Raw genomic sequence first — 26,642 nt, forward strand, 5'->3', positions numbered from 1 at the left:
AAATAGAATTGGGTTTCTTTTCTTTTTGTCTTTAATTTTTTGAGTACAGTTGATATTTAAAAACTAGCACCAGAAATAGAGTCTCAATTTCCCACTGCTTAGCAAACACAACTAATTTAACATTATTTTGTTTTATTTTGTTTTTTTTGCCTTAATGAATCTTTCAGAAATTCTGTAGGTCACGTGAGGTAGGTTGAATGAAGGAATAAGAAAACAAAAAGATTGTGAAATATTTGCCAGATAGGTGAAATCTAATACAATTTTAAAGGAGATATTTAAAAAGTCTAAAATCATTTTTTTACGTAAAAAGTAAAAACAAAACAAAAAGAACAAACCCATCAATATACCGCTTCTCAGTAGAATAAGAGATATAGGAGTTTCCTTTTGTTGTAAGCAGACTAAAACCCCAGTATTTAACCAAACAACCAAAAATGGCTGATATGCCGTGGGGGTGCATTACCAGAATATAGTACCCACAATGCGGAGGACAAGAGCCCCATTCTATTCTGTCTTTGCCAGACCATGTGAAACGGCACCTCGGTTTGACCTTACATTTAGGGGACCATCGCAAGGCTTATGAGGGTCTTGATGAGCAGAGGTAAAATGTGGTTAAAGAAATCAGGATGTTCAGCCTGAAGAAGAGAAATCCTTTCAGGAAGATCTGATAGCTGGCTTCAAATAGGTGAGAATCTGTCATGGGGAAGAGAGATTAGACATATTCCAGGTGATTCCAATGAACAGAGTAAAATTACAGAATGGCAAAAACCAGCTTAACATAAAGAAGCATTTATAGAGCTTTAGAAATAGGTGCTTAATAATCTTTTGAATGAATGAATGGCTGCAATTGAAAGAATGGATGGATGGTCTCATTGAAATGGAATGCTTTAGAAGAGAGTGAAGACCCTGTACTGAAATTTTAGAGGCAGGCTTGGTGAACTTTCCCAGAGAATAATTTCAGAGGAGTTGAATGCTGGTTGGTAGGATATTTTAATATCTCTAAGAGTCTTACTAATTCTGAAATTTAATAAAACTTGTGACTCTTCTGAATGAAAATCATATTTTCCACATCTAAGTACCATATTGTCTTTTATTTTCTCTAAAGTACAATCCATACTTTCTCTGATAAAGATGATTATTTTAATAACATATTTTTAAAATAAGTTCTTTTACTATATTATCTCATTTGGTTTTCATAAACCAGATTATGGGATGAGCAGGGAACCTATAATTTTATTTTTTCTTGAGGAAAAAGATCAGGATAGATTGTTAATTAGCTCAAGGTCACATAGTGAATTAATGACAAAATTCAATGATCTTTCCACAGGATAATGAAACTTTCCCTAAGAAATTTTTTGAGAGTCAAAATTTGAACCTTTGAAGCTCTGTGATTTATATTAAAGCTACACATTCAAAATGAAAGCTATATTTGGACAAAAAGCATTAAAACAGGTTGGAGAGAATTGCAATGGTTCTCAAGCAGGTCAGTTTTCCTCCCAGGTATATTTGGCAATGGTGGGAGATGTTTTTGATTATAACAACTCAGAAGTAGAAAGCAGGATGGGGGGAGGATGCTACCGGCATTTGGAGGATAAAAGCCAGGGGTAATCATCCTACGATGCACAGCCTCCCATAACAGAATTATCCAGCCCCAAATGTCAATAGTGTGAAAGTTGAGGAACCTTTGAATGTCTTACATTCATTTTAAGCCAGAACTTGGATTCCTGTGAACAATGAGATGAGATGTATACAATGTAAAATACCTTTAAAAAGCTCTTATTTTCTAAAGCCACCAAGTCTTTTATAGTTTACTTTATGAATATCTCGCATCTTCATTTCTTCTTCTCTGTACCCGGTCCCACCACCTTGGCTTAGGTGTCCGAATCACCTATACTGGTATCAAAGTAACCTTTTCAAACAAACACACAACAAACGAACAAAAAGATTATGTTGTTTTCACTTAAAGCTTTTCAATGACCCCAATTTAGGTGCCTGATCTGTCAGTAATTAGTAAATTAATATGGTCATATGTTATGTTATCTACTTGTGCCCCAGCCTGATCCCCCTCACGTTCCCCACCTACCCCCCAAACGACAAGTTGTATTACTTGTACCGTGTCCTTTTACAAGTTGTCTCTCTTTTTTTTTAGAATCCCTTGGTTAATTACAACTTTATTTGTTCCTTAATAATTAATATTTTAATAAGGTAATAAATATACACATATTTTAAAAAATCTAATAGTACTAAAAGGTTTACAACAACAAATAATAGATCTTGGCACCATGGCTTCCTTCCTCTTTACCTCCTAGAAGCAACCACTTTTAACTATTTTAAGTGTTTTCTTTTGTATTTACCTCCATCTTGCTAAATAACTTGCTTGAAATGCTATTTGTTGACTTGCCAAACTTGGATTCTACCTATTGAGTTTCTTTTCTCTCATAACTTCAGTATATTACTATAAAGGTGATACTCAAAATATTTAAGAACTGGCACAGCAAAGATACTGATAAATCACCACAGTTTCCCCACATGGCATAAGTAGGCTAATTACAGACTCTCATTTTATGATAATTTTTGATATAATAATGTGCATTATCAGTATTTACATTATTACTACCATATAAACATTGTCTACTGATGAAACAAATAATATCAATGATTATGTTATCCAGAAGTTATTGATTGATGTTTTTAAAAATCATTTCTTTCCTGTTAAAAACTCACCACAATCCTCACCTTCTCCATCAAGTCTTTGTGGCTAGGTAGAGTTGATTCTCCACCCTGGGTTACTCCTGTGTCTCCTCGGTTGTTGTCCCTACTACACCACGCCTTAAATATTTGTGTGTCTACCTTACTTACCAGAACGTGAGCTCCTTAAGATTAGTGATATTATCTGTTATCTTTGAGCCTTCAGTGTCTTGTATCACAGTACTCAATTTGTTGAATTATGGGTGGAACAAGAATGTCTCTTTTCCTGGAAGCAGCCTTCAGTATCAATACTGAATACTGAGTAAATGGTTTTGTGTGCATTTCTGTGATTTCTGAGTCAATTTGTAGAGTTCACAAACTGAAATGCTTGTCAGGTCTAGGCAGTTAAAATAATTGAGCCCAGCCAGCCTGATAGGATCTGTAGAATTAAAGGGGTCACCTGCAGCTTAGTGGTCTCCAGTTGTTTCCAGGAAGGTATTCCAGACCTGTGTTGCCAGACCTTCTGCTTTTTCAGTAGAAGCAGAAAAATCCAGGTGAAATATGAGCTGTCACGATTCAATTTTTTAAAACTGTGCAGATCAAGAAAATGGTTCTTCATCTGGATCCAGTTCGTGGCTGCCAGCTCGTGACTATAACCTGAAGACTGTGGGCGAGCAGATAGCGTGTGCTAGCCCAGGGCCTCGTGCAGGGCGCATGCTTCGCCGGAGCATGCCTCCTCCCTAGGAGTCCTGCCTAGGGCTCTTCCCAGGGCATCCTTTCACCAGCTGATGCCAGCATGTGGAGTAAGTCGTAGCAGAGAGTCTGGGCACGGGCCCCCGCCTGCTGGAAGGTTGGAGGGCCCTGGGCGGGTTTTGAAATCAGGGGTCCCTCTGTTAGGTGGAAGTGGAGAATGGTGGGTTAAATTATAAGTGATAGTAGAAATGAGTGTGCGTAGACCAACAATTATATACTAGGTCCCAAGCCATGTGCCTTTTCTTATGTTACTTAATTTTATTTTTACAAGAACTTCGAGAAGGAGATATTGTCATCCCTAGTTTGTAGATGCTGAATCTCTATAAGATTTAGAGTTTTTGTAAAAGTCCCACCATTAGAACAGATTAACTCCAGAATTAAGGGTTCCTAATTCTGCCCATAGAGAAAGCTCACGTATGAGATTTTAAGCATGAATTAAACCTATTTTATAATAATAAAATAAATTGACTGAAATTTCCCACTGAAATTTTCCATTGAAATTTTCTATCCAGTAGAAATGGATACTGGGATTTTTAAAATCTGAATGTTGTTTTGTTCTTTTATACATTGATTTATTCTTCTTTCAACATTTGTTGGATATTTATTGTATTCTGTGTTAGTTACCAGGATTACAAAGATGATTAAGTATACAATCGGTGTGCTTGGAAAGTCCTAAATGATTATATGTTTCTGGCTTGTTGAAAGTGTGAAATGAGGGTGGCAGGTATAAAAGTCCTGAAAAATCTAAAAATTTGGTGGCCAAATTGCGTGTGTGATTTATAATTGGGGAGACACTCCTTTTTTTGTTGTTGCTACAAATAAAATATGCTACTAGAAAATTAGAAAGTACAAATAAGGAAAATTAAAAAAAAAATTCTTCTGACCAATGTGAGTAACACTACTTACTTACCCACCTTTATATCTCTTTATATCTATATTTTTTTACACTTACCACAAACAGATGCAGACAAACCACAGATCACGGAACGTTATTATTCTATAGCCTATCTCTCTTGCTAAGGAATATATCAAAATGTTCTATTAATGTTTGAATTATGCCTGAATAGTATTTCATGTATTTAATCATCTGAGCCTTGTTAGATATTTAGGAATTTCCAATTATTTTTAACCCATGTTACATAGAGAATTTGTGCAGCTAAGTCTTTTTATGTAACTTGGATTATTTCCTTAGGGGAAATTACAAAAATGAAATGACTGCATTTAAGCATTTGTACATTTTTTTAGTTTTTTGTTTTTTTTTGTTTTTTTGCTTTTAGCATGTACGGCACTAAACTGTCCTCTAGTAAAGTAATGCTAATTTACCTTTCACCAGTGGATTTGAATTTATTTTTTTTAAACATTTTATTTATTTATTCATGAGAGACACAGAGAGAGAGGTAGAGACACAGGCAGAGGGAGAAGCAGGCTCCATGCAGGAAGGGATGTGCGACTTGATCCCGGGACTGGATCACAACCTGAGCCGAAGGCAGATACTGAACCACTGAGCCACCCAGGTGTGGAAATAGATTTGAATTTCTTTTTCTATTTGCTTTTTTCAATGCTAGTTATCACATTTTTTTTTTAACCTTTTCTAATTAGATAGCTAGAAAAGAGTCTCTGTATTGAAAGAATCTTTTTGGAAACTATTTTGGCCTTTGAACTTGCTAGATACTATTGTCCTCTGACACAATAGTCTCACTTTGTGTTGTTATGATTAATTGATTAGCCGATTACTTGCCTTTATAGCTTTGGAGCACTTTGAGAGTAGAATCTGTCCTATCCACCTTTGTGTTTCTGGATGTTCATGGATGTTTGTTGAACTGAGTTGAATTAAGAGAGCATGCACAGCTTAGCAACCATTGGCCAGATGGATAAGCATCAGTATACCCAGTGGGCAAGTTATTCAATTCCTGCCAGTTACATATAATGAGTAATTTAAGTGAGCATCGATTACAGGCCAGCACTGTGTTAAGTGCCTTGCATACTTACCTGATTGAATCCTCGCAGCATTGTTCTGAAGAAGAGATAATAATTATCTCCACTTTGCCAATGAGGAAATTGAGAGGTTATGAAATTTGTTCAGGTGCCTGACTGTAAAGTAGCAAAAATAGGTCATGAATTCAGGACTAGCTAGCTCCCAAGCCATGTCATCCCTCCCCATCTTCCCTCCTCTACTTCTCCTGCCATCTCCAACTTATTATTATAGACAATTATATATTATTATAGACATTATATATTATATATAGAGACATTTTCATATATATATATATATATATATGAAAGTGGAGAGAAGAGTATAATAAACCTTCTTATAGCCACTGCTCAACGTCAACAATGAGCAGTATGTGCCCGATCTGTTTCATCTGTAAGTTTCTCTCAGCACCTCGTACCCACCTTCCCTTGTTGGATTATTGTAAAGTAAATCTCAGTTGCATTACCTTCATTAATAAGTATTTAAATTTATATATTTAAGAGATATGGACTCTTTTTTAAACTGAACCACAATATGATTATCACACTTTAAATTATCTGCAACAATTCCTTAATATTATCTAATGTCTGGTCTGGGTCAAATTTTCCAGATTAGCTCATTAGTGATTTTTTACAGTTGATTTGTTTGAATCAGGTCCACATAAGGACTACACATTGTATTCTAAACCGTCCTAACCGTAACACAGCATTCCTTTCTCCCCTATACCTTTCCATGAGGTCTGTCCTTCTCAACGACAGGAATACTTAGCTGAGGGAAGCTACAATTTTTTTTTTTTGGAAGCTACAATTTTTAAAGAATTCCCATAAATTGAATATCCAGTTCACATATCCCAAGAAGAAAGTCCAAACAATAGTTAATGCCTGAGAAATATTGAGTCTTTTTGGAATGGAGAGAGTAGGTTGCCACGTGGTCTTGTCATCCATTTTCTCTGGAAATTCATCCATTTTCTCTGGAAATTCATCAGTATTTGTACAGTGGCTGAGAACTCCATCTTTCTGCTTCTGGATGTCTCCATCACAAGCTATGGCCAAGTCTCTTCAGAGACTAAGATATATAGTTAGATGTTTGTGAAACTGGCTTGAAAATTCTGTCTTTGGCATTGAGGTTAAAAAATTAGACATGCTGGCCTGTGTACCGCCACTTCTTTGTTGTGGGAGAGTGCCTTGGCAGTGGAAGTCAGAGGTTTGTTATTTTCATAAATGGGTCATGACTTTGGTAAAGTACTTTGCATTGAGGAAATTTTCAAGTTTTCATGCTTGTTTTGGTTCTGTTTTAAACTTGAAGGTCTAGCGATCCTCCACTGTATTGTGGCAGATGGGAATTCAACCAGAGGTCCTGAAAAGGATGGCCTTCTCTGTGGAGATCCTGGGGGAAACTGCGCAGGTAATGCTTAACAAGTGATGCATTTGTATTTTATCAGCCTCATGTTCAATATTGGAAAGTGGAGTTCCCTAATTTTAACTTTTAATATTATAGTAATCATAAAGCTACGTAGTTTTTTGAGCACGTGCTGATGTACCAGGCTCTCTGCTAAGTGCTTTATGTATAGTAATGCCTTCACTCCCCACAAGGCCCCTCTGAGCTGGATAGTATTTATTTCAAGATGAAACCCAGAAAGATTAAGTAACTTGCCAGAGGTTACAGAACAGGAAAATTGCAAATCTGAGATTCACACTCAGTTCTTTCTGACTCTAGTGCTTCCATTTTTAATAAATACACTATTTTAGGTGTCACAGGCATGTGCTTCAGACTCTAGCATGAAATACCTTGGATGAGATTCATAAAAAGTTGGCATATTCTATTCAAAATATTTTTTTCTATTCCACAACTTAAAAGAAGGGACAAAGGCAGTAACTTTGACAGATTTTTACCTTAAGGATCCTTGATTCAGTATTGTCAAAGCTATTAGTCCAATGTGGGGATGAGGCTTGGTAAGGGGTCACATAATAGGTATTTTAGGTTTTGTGGGCCACGCAGCCTTTTGCAGCTACTCAAGTTGCCCATTGTACTGTGCAAGCAGCCATAGACACATTGCAAACGATGTATTTCAAGAAAAATGTATTTAGAAAAACAGGCTGTGGGCCAGCTCTGGCTCTAGGGCCATAGTTTGCTGACCCCTGGTCTAAGGTTCTGTCTACCCTTTATAGAGTGAATGGTCTGATCTTCTACAGGGATTGCTTCTGATTTAAAACAAAGCAAAACAAAACACAGGCCAATTCTAAAAGTAGGTTGGAGAGGCTTCCTATATTCCCTGGAAACTTTTTGGAGCTGAGAGGGTAGTGACCTGGTGTTAAGTACTCCTTTCCAAGCATCCTGGAGAAGTCCTAACTGAGCCAGGACCATGCTGAGCAAGTCCTCCTGATGTGAGTCATCAGTTCCAGCCCAGTCTTCCTCTTTCTTCCCTCACACTAGTGGGTGGTCTGGAAAGTGCCCACAGGGGGTGGAATCCATTGGTGTCTTAGGTCATGCTTGTGTGGGTCTTGTCACTCATGTAGAGAGAAAAACAAGGCCAATTTTATGTGCTTGTGTACTTTTCTTCAGTTGAGTTTTAAATATCTGCAATGATGGCATTTTCACATTTCCTTTGGGGGTTATCCAATGATCCAATGATTGACAGTGTTAAAAAAGCTATGTCATCATTATGCTAAATGTATTGCCTATTTTTTAAGTTTTAAAAAGAATATTTAACAAAATGTTAAGTATATAGTACAAGATTGTTAACTATATGCCAGATGTTGTATAGTAAATCTCTAAAAATTATTCATCTTGCATAATCCAAACTTCATGCCCATTAAACAACTCCTCTTGCCCTCCCACCCCCACCCCCAGCCCCGCAACCACCATTCTACTCTCAGCTTCTGTGGATTTGGGTATTTAGATACCTTTATAAGTAGAATCATGTGGTATTTGTTCTTCTATAACTGGATTACTTTGCTTAGCATAATGCTCCCAGGGTCCATCTGTGTTGTTTCAGATGGCAAGAGTGCCTGGTTTTCTTAGGCTGAATAATATTCCATTGTTTGTATAAACCACATTTTCTTCATCCATTCATGAGTTGATGGATATTTCGATTGTTTCCACATCTTAGCTATTGTGAATAGTGCTGCAATAAACATGAAAGTGTTTATTGGGAGTGCAGAATCTCTTTGAGATTCTGATTTCAATTCTTTTGGATAAATACCCAGAGGTAGGATAGCTGGATCTTATGGTAATTCTGTTCTGTTTTGTTTTTTTAAGAAAACTCTATACTATTTTTTTAGCTTGTTTAAGGTCACACAGTACATGGAGTAGCCTGAAACGAATTTGGAGAGGCTGGTTCCAGGATGTGTATTGTTAATCACCATGCTGAACTGCTAGAGTCATGAGGGAAGGTCACAATGCTGAGTATGTGAAGAAAATTCTGAAAATTAATCCTTGAAAGTAAACCCAGAAAAGACAACATGTTCTTGAAAAGGACTTAACAAGGAACAGGGCATCTTGTCTTTATTGACTGTGTGACTTTGGTCAAGTCACTTAAACTTTCGAACATCAGTTTGTCACTTGTAAAAGGAAGAAATGAATCAGATGATCTTTAGGAGTCGTCCTGATTTCTTTTTTTAAAAAAAATATTTCATTTATTTATTCATGAAAGACACAGAGACAGGCAGAAGCACAGGCAGAGGGAGAAGCAGGCTCCCCGCAGGGAGCCCGACGCAGGACTCGATCCTGGGTCTCCAGGATCACGCCCTCAGCTGAAGGCAGGCACCAAACTGCTGAGCCATGCAGGTGTCCCCATTTTAAATGACTTTATAATTTTATTTTCAAGTGGCCCCAATCTCTAAGCATTTCACTTTTAGTTTTTCCTTTTCTGTCTTGAGTAAGAAACTTACTCGTTCCTACCAATACTTCCGTGTACCTGCAGTGCAGCAGGCCCTGTTCCAGGTACCCAGGATGCATCAGTGAACAACATAGTCGAAGAGGAGGTCGAAGAGTTAGTGGGGAGAGAGAGGTGATGGGGGATGCTGAGTAGAACCTTGCCGGGGACTATAAAGCCTTCAGCTTTGAGTTTTAACAGCATCACTCTGGTGTCTGTGTGCAGAGGAGACGGTTAAGGGGACAAGTGGCAGCAGTGAGACTAGTTAGGAGTTGTTGCCATGGAGACTACTTCCAGTCTAGAGATAAATGTCAGGCTTAGACCAACGTGGTAGAGATGGAGGGATGATTCTGTGTATATTTTGACTACAACCAATAGAATGTTTTTGATGAATTGGATGTAGAGTAAAAGAGAAAGAAGTCAAAGTGACTCTAAGACATTTGGCCTGAATAACAGAAAGAATGCAGGTATCATTTACTAAGATGAGGAAAGACCAGACTTTAGGGTGGAAATCGGGTGTTCCATTTGGGTAGCGTTAATTTAAACTCTCAGTTAGACCACCAAGTGGAGATGTTAGTTGGACTGTTGGACACTGAAGGAAGAGATCTGGGATGGAAATATCAATTTGGGATTGTTACCATAAAGATGTTTAAAACCAGGAAATGTCCCAAAAGGGAGTGTCGAGAGAAGAGACGAGAAAACACGGAGTCCCAGTGCGTTGCAAAAGTTAGAGGCTGGGGAATATGAGGAAGAACAAGCAAAGGAGGCCTCGTACACACAAGAATTCCGCAGCAGGCACTCTTGAGAAACAGGAGATACAACTTTTCTTCCTGTTCATTTTTCTTTGTCTGCCCCCAGCTGTGAATAATTTTAAACATGCAAATACACTCACACACCAACACTAAATTCTTTTTTCTTCCTTTAAAGGGATAGAATGAAGGAGGGCAGCTCTAAGTGCAGGCCCACTCCTTCCACTCCGACAAGCCGAGAAGCCAGTGGCTAGCCCTCCTGGTCCAGAGCTGTGAGGGGCTGTTCTGATTAGACCTCCACATAAACATTTCCTAGGAACTCAGCGGGGTTAACAAGTACATCTGAGATCTATTTTTCTTTTCCTGGAGTCATCAGCTGTTTTACATTTCTGTAGGAAATGGCACTGGATGTAAAACAAATGGGAATCTTCAGACGAGAGGAATTTTCAAATTTTGCACTTCGTCAAGGGCAGTGTGCGTTTACATTCCCCTGTCTTAGGGTGATAGTTGGCAAGATAAGAAGGAAAATTAACTTAGAAAATACTACACTCCCTTCCTCACCTCCTGGCTCAAGAAGGCTGTAAAAGGAGGAAATCCCTATTGGGAAGTTGCCGGGAAGCCAAGGATTGGAAGATTAAAGGCTCAACCTCCTCTCCACAGGAAGAAACTTCTTTGCAAACTGCTGTGACCACTCAAGCTTTTCTGTGCCCCAGCTATTCCCTTTTTAAGATCAGATATCTATGTGGGAAGATAAATGTATAGGTATTTGTTTTACTTCCTCTCTCTCCCTGTTAAGACTTATGAGACTTTTATCTCAAAATTTAGCCCCTCCCTTTAAATCTCCTGCACAGAGATTTACCTATGTATTTAACGAGGGGATTAGGTTATCACATTGTAATGGGAATTACATAAAATATATTACCCTTTGAGTTGATTTTAGAAGAGCTGCTGGCATTGACATCATTTATAAAAACATTAAATAGGTTAGTAATGAGCACAACTGGAATAACTAAGTGAATGTTTTACAAAAAAATAAAACTAGTGTATCAATTCCGAGGAGTTTTAAACACAAAAGCATCACAAGGCCTGTTCTGGTTTGAGAATAAGAACCATGTACAAGGGATCCCTGGGTGGATCAGCGGTTTAGTGCCTGCCTTCGGCCCAGGGTGTGATCCTGGAGACCCGGGATTGAGTCCCACATCGGGCTCCCTGCATGGAGCCTGCTTCTCCCTCTGCCTGTGTCTCTGCCTCTCTCTCTCTCTCTCTCTCTCTCTCTCTGTCTCTCATGAATAAATAAATAAATTTTTTTTAAAAAATCATGTACGAGAAAGACCAGGGAACTGTACCATTTAATCAAAGCATCCATCAAACTGAGATAAAATTCCATACTTACACTAAATCATCCGAATGTGTGCTATCTTCCTCTACTTTAGTGTGATCCAAGAGAATCTATTGCATCTCAATTAACTATTTATGTGATCCGAGGAAGAGGACTACTTTTTGTCTAACTGATCAAAGAAAGATGTTCTTACTCAGAGTTAGATGTTGTCATACACCTAACTACAGTAACCCTCATAGTTTCTTATCTAATTGGCTTTAGAATCCTTGGAATATGGCATCTCAAGAGGAGACAGAGATAGGATACTTGTGGTGCCAATCCACTTAGGAGATTGTGTTGCAACCTGGCCCGCTAGTGCCCGCTAGTGGATTTAGTTTTCCAGTGCAATTCTGTGGGACTGACTCCATCCCAGAGGATGTTTTGCTTTTGGGAACGTGTTGGAAAAGAGTGAGGTGGGAGGGAAAAAAGAACAATTTAGTTCCACCACCCCCGGTATCAGGGGAATTTTCATGTGAGGTTTTCAAGACCAAGTCATTTTCTTCTCAACAAAGAAACACAATACATGGGACTAACCATTCTTTTGTCATAGAATTAACTTTTCCTTCTTGATAAATTTGTCTGGAATGGAAGGGTAGATCTTGCCATCCCCCCTGCCCTATGTCATCAGGTCTCATGGTAGGCAGAAAATGTTAGATTTCACAGTTGTTCAATTTTCAGATAATGTGACCTTGATGAGTAATAGATGAAAGCTACTGGAATAGAAGATGCATATTGAAAGGGAGTATGCGATAAGCCTTCTCATTTCCATCAGAGAGAAGAGATGATCTCATCTGTTTGGGGGGGGGGGGGCAGGGAGGTAGCACAGTATGTGTGAGGTATTTTTCTCCAGTTTTTAAAGTTTCATAGAGAAATCACTGGACATTTTCTGCTTGGTGCCATAGAAGGGTTTTTAAATCCAAATAATGCTGGGAATATTTAAGATCATGTTTATTTGGCAAAGGAGGGAGCTCTGTGAATGATCCAAACAGTGCCTGGCAACCATTTCCCTGGCACGGGCCTGTGCTGCTTGGATGGGCTGAGGCCAGTCAAATCACTGCATCCAGCAGCTGCTGGGCAAGGCACTTTTTGGTATCTTGCTCTGTATGGTGTTTATTGAAAGGCCGGCTACATTTAAAGGGATACAACAACCAGAGGAATTAGTAAAGCTCAGGATACAGAGCCATACGGCTCATACCTAAAGTTGGGTATTCTCAGCATCATAGGAAGGGGCCTTTCTGGAGCACAGCAGATCTGTCACTAAGTCTTATTCCTTCTTAAATTCATCTCTGACCCCAGTTCCCCGGCCACAGGCCCATGTCACGTATGTTCGCATGGCTCAGGCAATGGCTTTCTCCTTGCCCCCAGCATCTTACTATCTGCAGATTCCCATCTAATACACTTTGATAAAATGCTAACCCAAAAAGTGTAGTTCTTACACACACCATTTAATTCTTAAGAACCTTCTGCAGCTCTCCTCTGCCTTGTATTTCAAGTATAAGCACCTCAGCCTACTGACATTTGATGCCTCTAACTTCCATTCTCAGCCTACATCCCCATGAAATCTGCCACCTACCGCCGCATGAGCAAGCTTGACCTGATCCTGAGCTTTTGCTCCTAACATCCTCTATAACTGAATAGCTTGCTTACCTCCTCCTAGAAAACAATCCATATTTTCCAGAACTTTTTCTTTGATTAGATAAGCACTCCTCGTAATGATACTAGGTCTCTCTTAGAATTGCCAAGATTTTCAAGATTCTAGTATCAACTCAGTCACTGAGGACCTGATTGTCCAGGGTCCTCAGCTAGGAACTTCTGAGTGCAGTTCTTACTTGAGCTCCAAAACAGCCCTCTAAGGTGGATGTTATCATCTTCAGTGTACAGGTGGGGAAACTGAGGCTCAGACAGCTTCGTGAGCTTGCCCAGACCCATGCAGCAAAGAAAAGGCAGAGCTGAAAATAAAATACTGACTTCCTTCGTCCTAATCTGGTCTTCTTTCTTTCCACTGTTTCCAGGGTGCCACAACTGTTTATGTGGTTACTAGGGCTGTCCTTACCGATGGGTTGCTTATTATTGCCTTTAAAATGCTCTATTGTACCCATTAAGATAGCCAAAATATGCTTTATTCTTTTGATGTTTTCCAGTGCTTACTCTAGGGCTCTGGAAATTGAAAGCACGAATGAAAGTTGATTATAAATGAATTTGCCAAAACATACAGATCTTTGTTTTTGAGACACTTCGTAGTTATTTCTGGAAAAAATCTCGGTAAGAGCCCACTGACTGGCACGCATGAGAGCAAATGCCTGGCACACACAAGCGGTCGGCATAGCTGGCAGCCAAGTCACCAACCCTAACCAGGTCGGCCAGTCCTCGGCAACCTTCTGCTACCCCCTGAAACTTCATGACCTGCACCGCAGGGATTTTCTGTGTATGGATCATCCAAAGTCCTTGGCAATCCCCCTCTCTGGCAGCGCTGGGCAATCGTCTGTACTCGTTTTATAATATTAATTAAGAAGTGTTAGTAGTCGTTACTATTAATGTCACTGGGATGGCCGATGCATACCAGGCCCGTGTGAAATGCCCCTCGGAAGTGAACATCGCGGGCTGTCTGAGGGTGTGAGCCCTTGGTCACGACTGTGGAAAAGTCCAACCCTGGGTTGGAGCTGGCTCGCTAGCTGTTGTCTCGGGGCGTGGGCACAGCTGATGCAGATCCACACGGGAAACAGCCCGTTGGCATCTGCGTGCTGTTTCTCTTTGCCTTCTGCATGCGAGCAAGGGAGAGACCGTGCATGCTACTGTTCAGTTTCAAAGTTAGGCAATGAAAACTCTAAAGGTAAGACACGGAAGTCAGAACAGGATCGGAATCCTGGATATGAAGCTTCCTGTATTCTCCTTTTTCTTCAGGGCAAGGGAAATCATTCGGGGGGTTAAGCGAGAGGGGGAAGCTCTCATTCAGGCCAGCGTGACTGGTGACTGCCCGGTGTGTCAGGCTGGAGGCAGATGACAGCCCCTGCTGGCTCGGCAGGGATCAGGGTGGAGCATGGACCTCCTGGGTCTGAATCTCATTCCTGCCACTTACCAGCTATGTCATCTTGGAAGGGGACTCAGCTTCCGTGTTTGTTCTTTGTGTATCCACATACCTGAGACCAGAATGATGCTCACCTCACAAGGCCGCTATAAGCGCCAAGGCACTACATTAACCATGCATATAGTTAGCACCCCAGCATCTGGGACTCAGCAAATACTATGTGCATGTTGAAGGGAAGAGAAGGAAGGAAGGAAGGAAGGAAGGAAGGAAGGAAGGAAGGAAGGAAGGAAGGAAGGAAGGAAGGAAGGAAGGAAGGAAGGAAGGAAGGAAGGAAAGAAGGAGGGAGGAAGGAAGGAAGGAAGGGAGAAAGAGAGAAAGAGAGAAAGAGAAAGAGGAAGAGGAAGGGACGGGAAGGGCGGCCCTTCTCCGGCTCTGATGAATTTCTCGCAGAGAGAGGCCCTCTGTCCCCACAGCTACGCCCTTTAAGCGGCACCGAGGGTCCCGAGAGGCAGGCTGGACACACACTTAGCTGACATGTGCGACATTCCCACGGGGATCCCCGGGACTCCGTGTCTGGAGCTACCCAGATACTCGGAGAGCACAGAAGTCCCGCTTTTCCCCCCGGTGCGGAGAGAAGCAGAGACCAGCCCCTGGAGTATGTTCTAGAGATGAACTGGCAGGAGGGGGGAGGGTGATGCGAGGCGCATGCATGGCCCTGCCGCGAGTGGCTCACAGGCTCTTCTCACTCGCAGGGGCCGCGACCACCGCGCGGTGGAGGCGGAGGGGCCACTTCGGGCGCTGCCCCCAGCGCTACGAGCACTACTGCCTCAAGGGGAGGTGTCGCTTCGTGGTGGCCGAGCAGACACCGTCCTGCGTGTAAGTGGAGCGGCCGGGGCGGGGGGGGGGGGTTGCCACGTGCTGGGCCTGGGACCCAGGAGGTGGGCGGGGGGACGGGGTCCCGGGCCTGATGCGCTGCACCGGGTGGTGGGCCTGGGAGGGGGGACTGGGGGGGACTCCCGGGCCTGGAGCTCTGCACCGCGTGGTGGGCCTGGGAGGGGAGCGGGGGCGGCTCCGGGCCTGGAGCTGCACCGCGGGGCACAGTCCCCTGAGCCGCTGTGCGCCCCATCTGCCCCGGGCCACGCCCTCTGCAGCCTCAGGCCAACCGACCTTCTGTCCGTGTTAGGGACGCTCTCGGGCTCCCTTAATACCCCGGATGGCTCAAACGAAAGCGGCTTCTTCTGACCTGTGCCAGGGGCCGCATAGTTCATGTGACTATGAAGGAGTCTTTTCCAAATTCAGAGCTACTTCTGCAGGTGTCAGCTAAGTGCACGGAAATGAGTCCAGTTTGTAAATAGAGATGTGCAAAGCCTGTTTATTATAAAAGGGAATTGGAAGAAAAGTGTTCTTTCCACATCTTAGAAGACTGAGTCCTTTTAATTTTATTCAAGCACAAACAGCTTTTTTTTTTTTTTTTTGCATTTTAAAAAATATTTATTTTCTTCTAAAGAAATGTTCCTCTAAGTACTCCCTGAGACCTTTCCTGATGGATAGGCAAGGTGATTTTTTTAAGTATAATTTTGAAAAAAAAAAAAAAAGTATAATTGTGACCTAAAGTTCATAGAATGTTTCTGTTTTTATGTGCAGTTCTCCCGTTATACATTTTTTTCATAAGTGTCTCAGAACAATTCCAATCCCTAATTTAATGGCACATCTAAGGGTCATGGACTTCATCAAAATTTAATTATAATTAAATCTAATTTAAAAATAAATATACTGGGTAATACTTAGAGGGGGATTAAGAGTTGCGAATCTAAGGAAATAAAAATATGTGTGTGTTTGTGTGTGTTTGTTGGGAAAGAAGAGAGCTGATATTTATTTTTATTTCCTTTACTTGCTCACTGGCTTAGGAGAATATATTGAGTTTTTAAAATATTTTTATTTTTTATCTCACTTTTTTTCTTTTAGTGAGAGAGGGCGCGCATACTCGTGCAAATGTATGGCACTGGGGTGGGGGGTAAAATCAAGAATCTTAGGCAGTCTCCACACCCAGCACAGAGCCCCACCTGGGGCTCCATCTCCTGATCCTGAGATCATGACCTGAGCCGAAATCAGAAGTCACTTAACTGAGCCACCCAGATGTCCCAAATTTTAAAAATATTAATACTATTTAACCCAGTACATTTTTCTAGCTTGTCCGTGTGTGTGTCTGCAGATTTATTGTTCTCTAATATTGCTGCCTTCTAAAATGAAAACCACAATATGTAATCCATTCAGATCAATACACAGCTCGCCCCCTTCAGCATGAGGCTAAAATTCATTTCCATGGCCTCCGTACCTCCTCTGATCCTGGCTCACCTTTCTAGCCATACCCCTCACTATTCCCAAGTGCTCCTCTGAGGTCCTACTTCCTTTCCACGCTTTATCACATACACTCCCACAGTCCAGAAAGCTTATTCTTACTGATGTTTTAAGATGCAGCTCAGACATCAGCTCCTCCGGACCCCTGCATTGATTTCCCTCTTCTCGGACACACGCACAGGTGTGTTAGATGGCCTTTCTCTGAGATCCAGTCACCCTTCTATGAAAACTCTTTTCCTCTGGAGCATAGCTGTTGGCTTCGCTGAGTGTCCTGCCCGTGACTATGAGCACCTAATGGTGGGTCTCATGGCCTATTCATTCTTTGTGTTCCGGTGCCAGGTACAGCGCCAGAGTTTAATAGGTGCTCAGGAAATGACTAGTGAATAAGTACGTAAGTCCCTCTAGCACAGTCCATTGACTGCTATGCTAACTGTCAAAATCAAGGCCTTACTCTGGGTCAGAAACAGCTTCCTAGTGGTAGATTGGTGCAGAATCAATAGTAAGCAGAAGAATAGAGGAGTCAGGACACAGATTTTGGAGTCAGATAGACCTACGCTAAGATTTCACTTGCACCAATTATACGCACTGCTAACAATGGTTCAATTACCTTTCCTGAGCCTCAGTTTTATCATCTGTAAAAGGGGATAATACTATCTCCCTTTCAAGTGTTGGAAATAAAGCAATATGTTAAGCAAAAATACCTATTATAGTACCCAGCACAGAGTAGGTGTTCCATTAAGTGTACTGCTGAGATGAGTGGGACATATTTGACCTGGGCCTGACGTTTTAGGTGACTTGGCATAGCACAGATTCAAGCAAAACTGCCTTGCCATTGGTGACTCTGCTACCTTCGAAAATTAGAAGTATCTCCTTTCTGCTTAGAATTACCAGGAGTTGTGGTTATGTAAAAATAGTTGTCTGCTTTTATAATTGAAAAAAAAAAAAAAGGTGTGTTTCCAATAACTCAAATCCCCTTAGTCTTCTCAGTATTTTCTTGGAGTGGGGATGATTTGTTTCTGGATACATACCTTTTATTATTTATGCAACACAGTTCATTTAAGCAGTGTTACGTGAGCTTAGGTCATAACCCTGAGAGCCAAACTTCCTGTGCTTGAATTCCATCCACACTCACTTAATTTCTCTATACTTCAGTTTTTCCAACCGTAGAATGGGTTAATAATGGTACCTACCTCAAAGGTTGTTGTGAGGATCAATTGAGTTAATAGTTATAAATCTTACAAATAGTTACAAATAGTTAATAGTTATAATGGTGTCTGGTGATTATTTCAGAACAGTGATCCCAAATTTGATTTATCACAGTCCTCAAGGGTCATGGGCATCTTTAAAGATTATTTTATATTTTATAAGATGCTTATTAAATAAAAACTCATTTACTCAGTTATTCAGCATTTAATAAACATCTACTAGGATCTGGCACTCTTGACCTCTGCCTCTCTCATGGAAATGACCATTAGCTGATATATTTGGTTTGCTGAGAAGGGAAATAGCATGAGAGCCACTATAACTGGCTATGTAAAGGTTCGACCTTCCAGCACAGCTCCATTACATTTCAACTTGCGAGAAATACTGCTTGCTGAGAAATTCAATTAAAGCATGCTTAAGCCACAGAACCCAGAACCTATAATTAGAAAAACATTCTAAAAGAGCAACAGGTAATTGCTGTGTATTTTATAGGCAGCGTTATTGTTTAAAAACGCCACATTTAGTAAATTCGTTAGGAAAACAAGCTAATTGAAAAAGACTATATTTGTAAGATTTTAATTATGGCCTTAAAAAAAAAAAAACTCGTTAAAAATCTCCCTCCCACATATGCAATTAAAGGTGATTCTGCTCCACCACCCCTCCCAGTTCCATCCTATGTGCAAGAGACTTTTGATATTTCAAGATATTTCTAAGTTCTCTTCCTGTGATTTTGACCTTGCAACCAAGATGCTTAGCTATCTTGCAGGAAGCAATTTTCCCTATTTATATCCTTAGGGTCCTTTTGCAATATATGCCATTAGATATCTTTTCTCTTTTTCTTGCATTGAGTATCGCCTTTCAATTGATGATTGTGACTGAGATAGTTTTTGTTATTGTTGTTTCAGGCTTTATTTCAGCTATAATGTTGGCTTTAAGGGATCTTCTTCCTTGGGCAAGCTAGACTTTGTGGGAAGTAACTGCCTTGCTTCTGTCGAATATAACCCATAGAATGGCCTGGCAATAGATCCTTTCTTTAAAAAATAAAAGCAGAACAAAATAAAACAACAAAATATAAATAACCAAGGTTACATAGAAATCTTTTTAAGGAGCATAATTTCATCTTTTTGAGATTTAAGTAATTATATAACCAGTAACTATTTTGTTCTGAATGAGTCTAAGGGGTCAAAAGGGCAAATATTTGTTAAGCAAAGGTACTGATATTACAACATACGTTTTCAATTTTGAAATGTCTTCAGACAACTTCTTATGTGACTTTTAAGCATCTACCATGATTCAGAGAATACTATGGATAGTCCCCAAATCACTGAGCCTTTAACTTGTTGAACATTGCTCAGACAAGACTTGGCTTGGTCAAAGGGAATCTGCTGTCGTGGGGTAAATCCTAAGGCTGTACTGATAAAGAGGTGAGAGATTAAGGAAAGTGAAAGTCCCTCTTGGAGATTTGTTGATTTCCAGGAGCTGCACTTCATGGGGGCCATGGAGAAAGGGGTCTCTTTACAAGGGCAGTAGAGGGCATGGTATACCCATCTGAAAATGGCCCTCTGAGCATCAGATTAAGGAGCTGGAGAGGACAAGACCAATTGTGTTTTGGGGAGATGTGGTTGGAGAGGTGGTAAATAGAAGAGTATCACCTAATCTGTGGCCACTGAGAGTAGAACTGGTGGGTGGAAGTTAAAAGAAAGAGAGAAAGGAATCCTGTTAAATCACAATTATGGAGCTTTCTAGGTGTTAGGCATTGGTCTACGAACTTTCACATACATTACCATGTTGGATCATATAAAACAGTATAATTTTTAAATAATTTTTAGCCAGAGAACTTGGGCATGTTGAGTGCCCTACGATGAATGGGAAGTCCTGGGGATCTTGAACTCCATGTCATGGTGATATTTCAGTGCTTGGGAATGCTGCAGAGGAATCTTTACCATCCCCTCTCTTTCAAGCTCAGAATCTAAAATTGTAAAATAAGTTTTAATAAATTGCCATCATCGCTGTGTATTTATATTAGCCATATTGCTAATGTTCAAGTGATGACAGGTTTTCAGCAAAGCAAAGAAAGTGAATTTATTCATGAACACAGTGTTGTACTGCTTTATTTGAGAAAGTTTTGTTTTTGTGTTTAAAGGAACTGCATCCTTTATTAATTGCAGTAATGACAACAGTGCTTGTTTCTTCAAACAAGAAATGGTAGATTCTTAAAAGTCTTGCATTGTTGGGCAGCCTGGGTGGTACAGTGGTTTAGCGCCGCCTGCAGCCCGGGGCCTGGTCCTGGAGACCCAGGATGGAGTCCCCTGTCCGGCTCCCTGCATGGAGCCTGCTTCTCGCTCTGCCTGTGTCTCTGCCTCTCTCTCTCTCTCTTTCTCTCTCTCTCTTGTTCTGTGTGTCTCTATGAATAAATAAATAAATAATCTTTTAAAAAAAAGTCTTGCATTGTTTACCTTGTTGTTTTATTTTTCCAGCTGTGATGAAGGCTATACGGGGGCAAGATGTGAGAGAGTTGACTTGTTTTACCTCAGAGGAGATAGAGGGCAGATTTTGGTGATCTGTTTGATAGCAGTTATGGTCATTTTTATCATTTTGGTGGTCGGTGTCTGCACATGCTGTCAGTAAGTATTTTTTAAATTTAATTTCAAGTAAATCTTAGAAATTGTATTTTGCTGTTTCTTTTTTCTTCTCTTCCTTCCTCCCTTTTTGCTATGATTAAAATACATCACTTTTTGAGGTTTACCATCACTTATATGGAAGTATCTACTTATAATAAAACACATGATGCATAGTTTTTGTCATTTTACTGAGCATAATTATTATACTTGAAAATAAAATGTGTATAAATCTCTTGATTTAAAAAAAACAAAACAAAACCCAGAAGAATGGTGGGCAAAAAAGGCAAAGGCGATCAAAGATACAGACTTCCAATTGTAAGATAAGTAAATCCCAGCAATAAGTCAATCATGTACGGCGTGGCAACTGTAGTCAACAATACTGTATTGTATGTTTGAAAGTTGCTAAGGGAGAAGATCTGAAAGGTCCTCTTCACAAGAAAGAACAATTTTGTAACTATGTATGCTGCCAGTGTCAACTAAACTTACCCTGATGATCATTTTGCAGCATATACATATATCAAATCATTATGTTGTATGCCTGAAACTAATACAATGTTCTATGTCAATTATATCTTTAAAAAAATCCAATTATGGAGTCTTAAAGTCAGTCATATTTTATGTGGGTTTGTTAGTACTAAATAAGACTTTGTTATCTTAAATTTTACCTAGACATAGTAACTTAGGAAGGTAGACACAAACACCCAAAAACATCCCCCTCACCACCCCCCCCCCCCGGCCAGGCCACAGTAAAATAATGGATTTTATTTACAAAAGATGATTACACTGTTTTTCCTTTTCATTATGTACCACAACTTTGGGAATCAAGAAACATCTTGATTTTTTTTTTCTCTGCAGCAGAGTGTTTTGGTACAATGCTTAAGTTAGTTTCTTTTGTAAAGCTAACAAAATTTGTATCAGACCAGGACTCCAGCAGAATATGGTAAAAGGACATTTTTTTAAATGTATTTATTTATTCATGGAAGACACAGAGAGGCAGAGACACAGACAGAGGGAGAAGCAGGCTCCCTGCGGGGAACCCGATGCAGGACTGGAGCCGATGCGGGACTCGATCCCATATCCCAGGATCAGGCCTGATCGGAGGCAGATGTTCAACCACTGAGCCACCCAGGTGTCCCAGAAGGACATTTTTAAAGTGCTATGTTCTTGTCTTGAGAACCTAGTCTAGCCTCCTAACCCACTGCATTTACTTTTGGGCTACTGTACACACCCAACTAGGATGTCTTCATGACCCCTTTCCTTTCTTCACAAAAAAAACAAACAAACAAAAAAAAAAACAAAAAAAAAAAAACAAAAAAACTTTAGTGTAGCTACCAGAAGTCTAGAATCTTTAATTTTTTACCCCAGCTCTGCCTTTAAATATCTTTGAGACCCTGGACCCTGGACAAACTTCTCAACATCTTTAAACTTGCACTTTATTTTCTGTAAAACAGGATGATTAAATCAGATAATCTTGTAAGATTCCTTGTAGCTATAAAAGGAAAAGATATTAATTTTTTTTATTTGCCTTATGACAAAAGGAGTTTTTGTAACATGAGTTTTGGGGCAGAGCTGAGAAATGGCCTATTTTATTATGTCAACTTTGAATTACGCTTTAAGAAACTGTACTGCAGTCCAGAGTATCTAACATTTTTTAACTTTTCTGACCTTAATTAACATATCCAGAGGCTACCTTCATTCTCTTGGTTTTCTTACGTCTGTTTCCAATTTGTACTGTTTCTTATTCACACACTAAATAATGCTTATTAATCAGTTTTGTAAAATAACTTGTCCTGAAAATTCTTCTTGTGCTAACCAAGCTTCGTCAACAACTAGGTGCCGTAGTCTTCCTAGTTAGGTAGCTCTACTCGATTCACACTTTGGCCTACTGTAGCTATCCTTTGAACCTATAAAAAGGTAAGTTAAGAGAGAACCTAAGATTTTAAGAAAAAAAAGGAACCTACGTATTTTTAGCCATCTAGAAATAAGATCATAGGCCCTCTTGATGATTGACTTTGTGTTCACATGAGCTAACAGGTCTGTACTAATGTCTGACACTTTATTTTCCAAGTCCACTGAGGAGGCGTCGTAAAAGAAGGAAGAAAGAAGAAGAAATGGAAACTCTGGGTAAAGATATAACTCCAATAAATGAAGATATTCAAGAGACTAGTATTGCTTAATGGTAAGTGTGATGAATTTGGTAGAAGGGATACTATTCAGGTGATAGTTACCTGATGAAATGGGCCTTAACTTTGTCTAGGAAATCAATGAGTAGATTTTGATTATGCTTAGAAACATCTAAAAGTAAATCGATTTTTTTCATGCAATCCAAAGCCAAATAAAAGACTTTCTCATATCTCTCTTTTGTGTGTTGCCCATTGAGAGGCATGTGGAAAGAGGACTTTTATATACTTTTTCTAGTGTGCTGAGGTCAACCTGCTTTCTAATGCTACATGGTTGTGGCGATTCTTTTATGCTTTTTCTTCCTCGCTTTTGGATACAAAGAGGAGATATTTTAGTTTCCACATCTCACATTGAAAAAAAATAGCAATAACCATGTTTTAATAATAACCACATTTGCTGAGCATTTACCCTATGCCAAACTCTTTAAATGTCACATCAATTAGGATCCCAGCAATATCCAACAAGGAGATTTTGACGAGAGTCTGGGAGGGCAGAGTTGAGGAACCCACAGGAACTTGGAGACTCCTGGAGCCTACACTGGCAGGAGGCTCTTCCCCTTCCATGCCTAAAAGGGCCAAGAAGATTACTTGGGCACTGAGAGGCTGGCCGCAAGAGGGGCCAGACTGTAGGAGCTGTATCGATGGATGGAAGTAGCTACTGCTGGAAACAAAACAAGGAGGAGGAGGAAATGCAGGAAAAAGTACTCCAAACTAGCTCATCTCCTGCCTTCAGATCTTCGGCAGATGCCTCCTGTTAGCCAAACCCAACCAGAACCTGGGGTAGGGGGGCAAGGGAGCCCTTCAGATGTATCAGCCACCTGGAGTGCAGAGCAAGGCACTCTGCACAGAAAGGCTCCGAGGGGGCAAACGGAGCATGGCGAGTAGATCAGCTGGCTACGGTAGTTTGGCTGTGACAGCGTCAAACCCAATCAGACCGATTTAAAATGCAGGGAATGTTTTGACGCGCATGAACTGGCCTCCAGAAGGAAGGTGGTCACTACCCTTGGGTGAGCCAGACTCCCACACAGGGAAACATTCGTTGTCTATTTCTGCTCAGGTATCAAGGACTCGGCTTCATCCTTGGCGAGTTCCTCTTAGTCGTAGCAGTAGCAACCCCAGCCACAGGCTTCCCTGTTCACACCCAGCAAGAGAGAGCAGGGACTTTCCGTAGCTCTGCCAGCAGAACAAAGGGTCTCCTTTCCCAGAAACATCCAGCGGATGCATGCTGTGCAGTACATATTTATCGAGAAATTATATTTTTCTAACCTACTACAGGATGATACTAATCATGAATGAATTGAAAACAAAAATGTTGGCTCTAGGTTTTATTATTATTATTTTTAATTTGCATAGTACATTTCTTTTTACTAGTTTGCTGTCTCTTTCCTTATTCCTACAGACTATGAAGTTACCTCCAGGCTAGTGGCAAGCTGCAAGATGCCTGGCTTGTTTGAAAATGGACAGAATGTGTCTCAGGAAAATAGCCAGGAGAAATGAATTTTAAATAATGTATTTACTTTTTGTTTGTAATGTTAGTTTGCATTTTTTACTATTTTTGTAATGATACTTAACTTTATTATTGTTTAGTAATTGGGAAAAACCACTCAGTTCAGAAATTTTAATAAACTTCCACTAAAACTTCTGTCACCAGTCAAACAAAAAAGGAAGATGAGGAGTTTAGGTTTTAGGAATGGAATTACTAGTAAAGCTACTTTTTATCCAGCACTTTCCATGGACTGAGAGCTTAAAGTATATCATTTCCTTTAATTCTTTTAAGAACCTATGAGGTGGGCAGCCCCAGTGGCCAGCGGTTTAGCTCCACCTTCAGTCCAGGGCGTGATCCTGGAGACCCCGGGATCGAGTCCCACATGGGGCTCTCTGCATGGAGCCTGCTTCTCCCTCTGCCTCTCTCTCTCTCACTCTCTGTGTCTCTCATGAATAAATAAATAAATAAAATCTTTAAAAAAAAGAACCTATGAGGTATCTATTGTGATCCTCATTTCCCATATATGGGAACAGACACAAAGAAATTAAATAACATAGCCCAGGTTTACAGAGTTATCAATTGGTGGGGCCAAGATTGGAACCAAGATTTACCCAATTTCAGTTTGTGTTCTCAGCTATCACTTTTGTTGATCAGATTGGGTGCAACCTAACTCACTAATATAACCCAAGACTTTATACTAAACTATATTTTGCCATGACTCTGAGATTCTGGGGCTATTTTCCTGCAGAAACTTAGAATGGAGAGTCCTCACTCTGCGTTACTGTTACCATCACATTTTCTGGAGCATTGACTTCTATTATGCTTCTTTGCTCCTTTATAAAGTTTCCATGGCATGAATAAATTCCTACATTAGTAAATCAAACAGATTTGCCCCCTAGCTAGGGTAATGAATAAAGATGGGATACATGCCTGACAGTCTTTAGGGTCCACGTGTTTGTACTCACTAATGATACCACTGGGACCGGTTGTTTGTTCCAGGGCAATGGTCAGTGACAGCAGAGCCCAGTCACACTGTTTGTGACCATATCCTTATTTCTGTTCTTCCAAAAAGCATTACCTGTGATTGCTCTGAAGTGGATGTTGTTGCAAGGAAATCATGACCATAAGCATCTATCACTTGGGACCAGCCTGCCAAATGTTCCTTCAACTCCATTGCATATTTAATAAAGACCCTTTTAAAACTGAAAGAGCTAAATCTACAGTTAGCCAATATTCCACAGAATATGAAACTTTCTACAATGACTAATTTACAAAAACTGATGGGCGATGTCCCCAAATTGCTGAACTTTTATTGTGTGATGTTAGCCAAGCAGTTTTTCTTTCCAGAATCCTAGCAGATTTTACTTTGCAGTGTAGACTTCACACATGAAGTGAAGGGGAGAATTCACACCAAAGGGAAGGTTGGACGTCACCTTCTATCATACATCCTGTTTTGAGTGAGAATGAGGCTGTGTTCGCAGAAATAGCTCAAATATATTAAGAGCTAAGCCAAACAACTAATCATCTCCCAAACCCATTTTTCCTTCTGACTTAATAGCCATCCTTGAAACAGGATTATATCCAGTGGAGTCATGCTGCATATGCTTTATTTTCAAAAGTCTTCTTCTGGGCTCATTTATGCCCTTGCTTTTTCTCAGTGCCCTTTGATACCAAAGTGCTTGAAACAAATGCTTGTTACAGCATTTAAAAACAAAACACAATGCTATAAATGTTTCGTCTTCCCTGAACTGATGTTGGTTGACCAATGGAATCTCTCAAGCCAATTCAGGCTTGGGGATTTTGTTTTGATCCTAAAATGTAAATCATGTCTCTTAAAATTTGATGGGTCTGATATCAAGAAAGAACTTCAAAGATTTTCATGTCTTTTAAAAATGTATTTTATAATTGCCTTGCATGATCTAAATGATGTTGTTTATGTAAACTGTCAACATTATCATATAATAAAATAAATTTATTTTTAAAACAAAGCAAGCATATTTATTTGGAAATTTTTTATCAGTACCATGAATTCTTTTTTTTTTTTTTTATTCATGATAGGCATAGAAAGAGGAGAGAGAGGCAGAGACACAGGCAGAGGGAGAAGCAGGCTCCATGCCAGGAGCCCAATGCGGGACTCGATCCCGGGACTCCAGGATCGCGCCCTGGGCCAAAGGCAGGCGCTAAACCGCTGAGCCACCCAGGGATCCCCCAGTACCATGAATTCTTAAGAGAAATAAATTTGCAGGTTATTGCTTTAAAAAACGTTATATTTTATAGAGACTACCATTAGTACATTTGAAATAGTCCATTTTGATTATAGTTTTTTCTTAGAAACTAATGAATTTGGAAGTGTGGTGG

The 26,642-nt window shown here is 40.2% G+C and overlaps 1 protein-coding gene across 3 annotated transcripts in view; it reads left to right on the plus strand.

Annotated features, from left to right (window-relative positions):
- BTC (betacellulin) overlaps window positions 1-26,272 on the plus strand; it is a 43,187-nt gene extending 16,915 nt beyond the window's left edge. For 2 of the 3 annotated variants that reach the window (XM_025435913.3, XM_049094390.1), the window contains exons 3-8: window positions 1,325-1,480; window positions 6,716-6,814; window positions 15,189-15,312; window positions 20,475-20,621; window positions 22,687-22,797; window positions 24,198-26,272. In XM_025435913.3, coding sequence (XP_025291698.1) covers window positions 1,414-1,480; window positions 6,716-6,814; window positions 15,189-15,312; window positions 20,475-20,621; window positions 22,687-22,795 — 546 coding nt within the window. In that variant the 5' untranslated portion in view covers window positions 1,325-1,413 and the 3' untranslated portion in view covers window positions 22,796-22,797; window positions 24,198-26,272. The remainder of the gene's footprint in view (window positions 1-1,324; window positions 1,481-6,715; window positions 6,815-15,188; window positions 15,313-20,474; window positions 20,622-22,686; window positions 22,798-24,197) is intronic. The other variant, XM_025435914.2, reaches the window with a different exon arrangement.
- Window positions 26,273-26,642: the final 370 nt, after the last annotated feature.

Source organism: Canis lupus, chromosome 15 (assembly GCF_003254725.2).
Source record: "Canis lupus dingo isolate Sandy chromosome 15, ASM325472v2, whole genome shotgun sequence".
Lineage (NCBI taxonomy): Eukaryota > Metazoa > Chordata > Mammalia > Carnivora > Canidae > Canis > Canis lupus.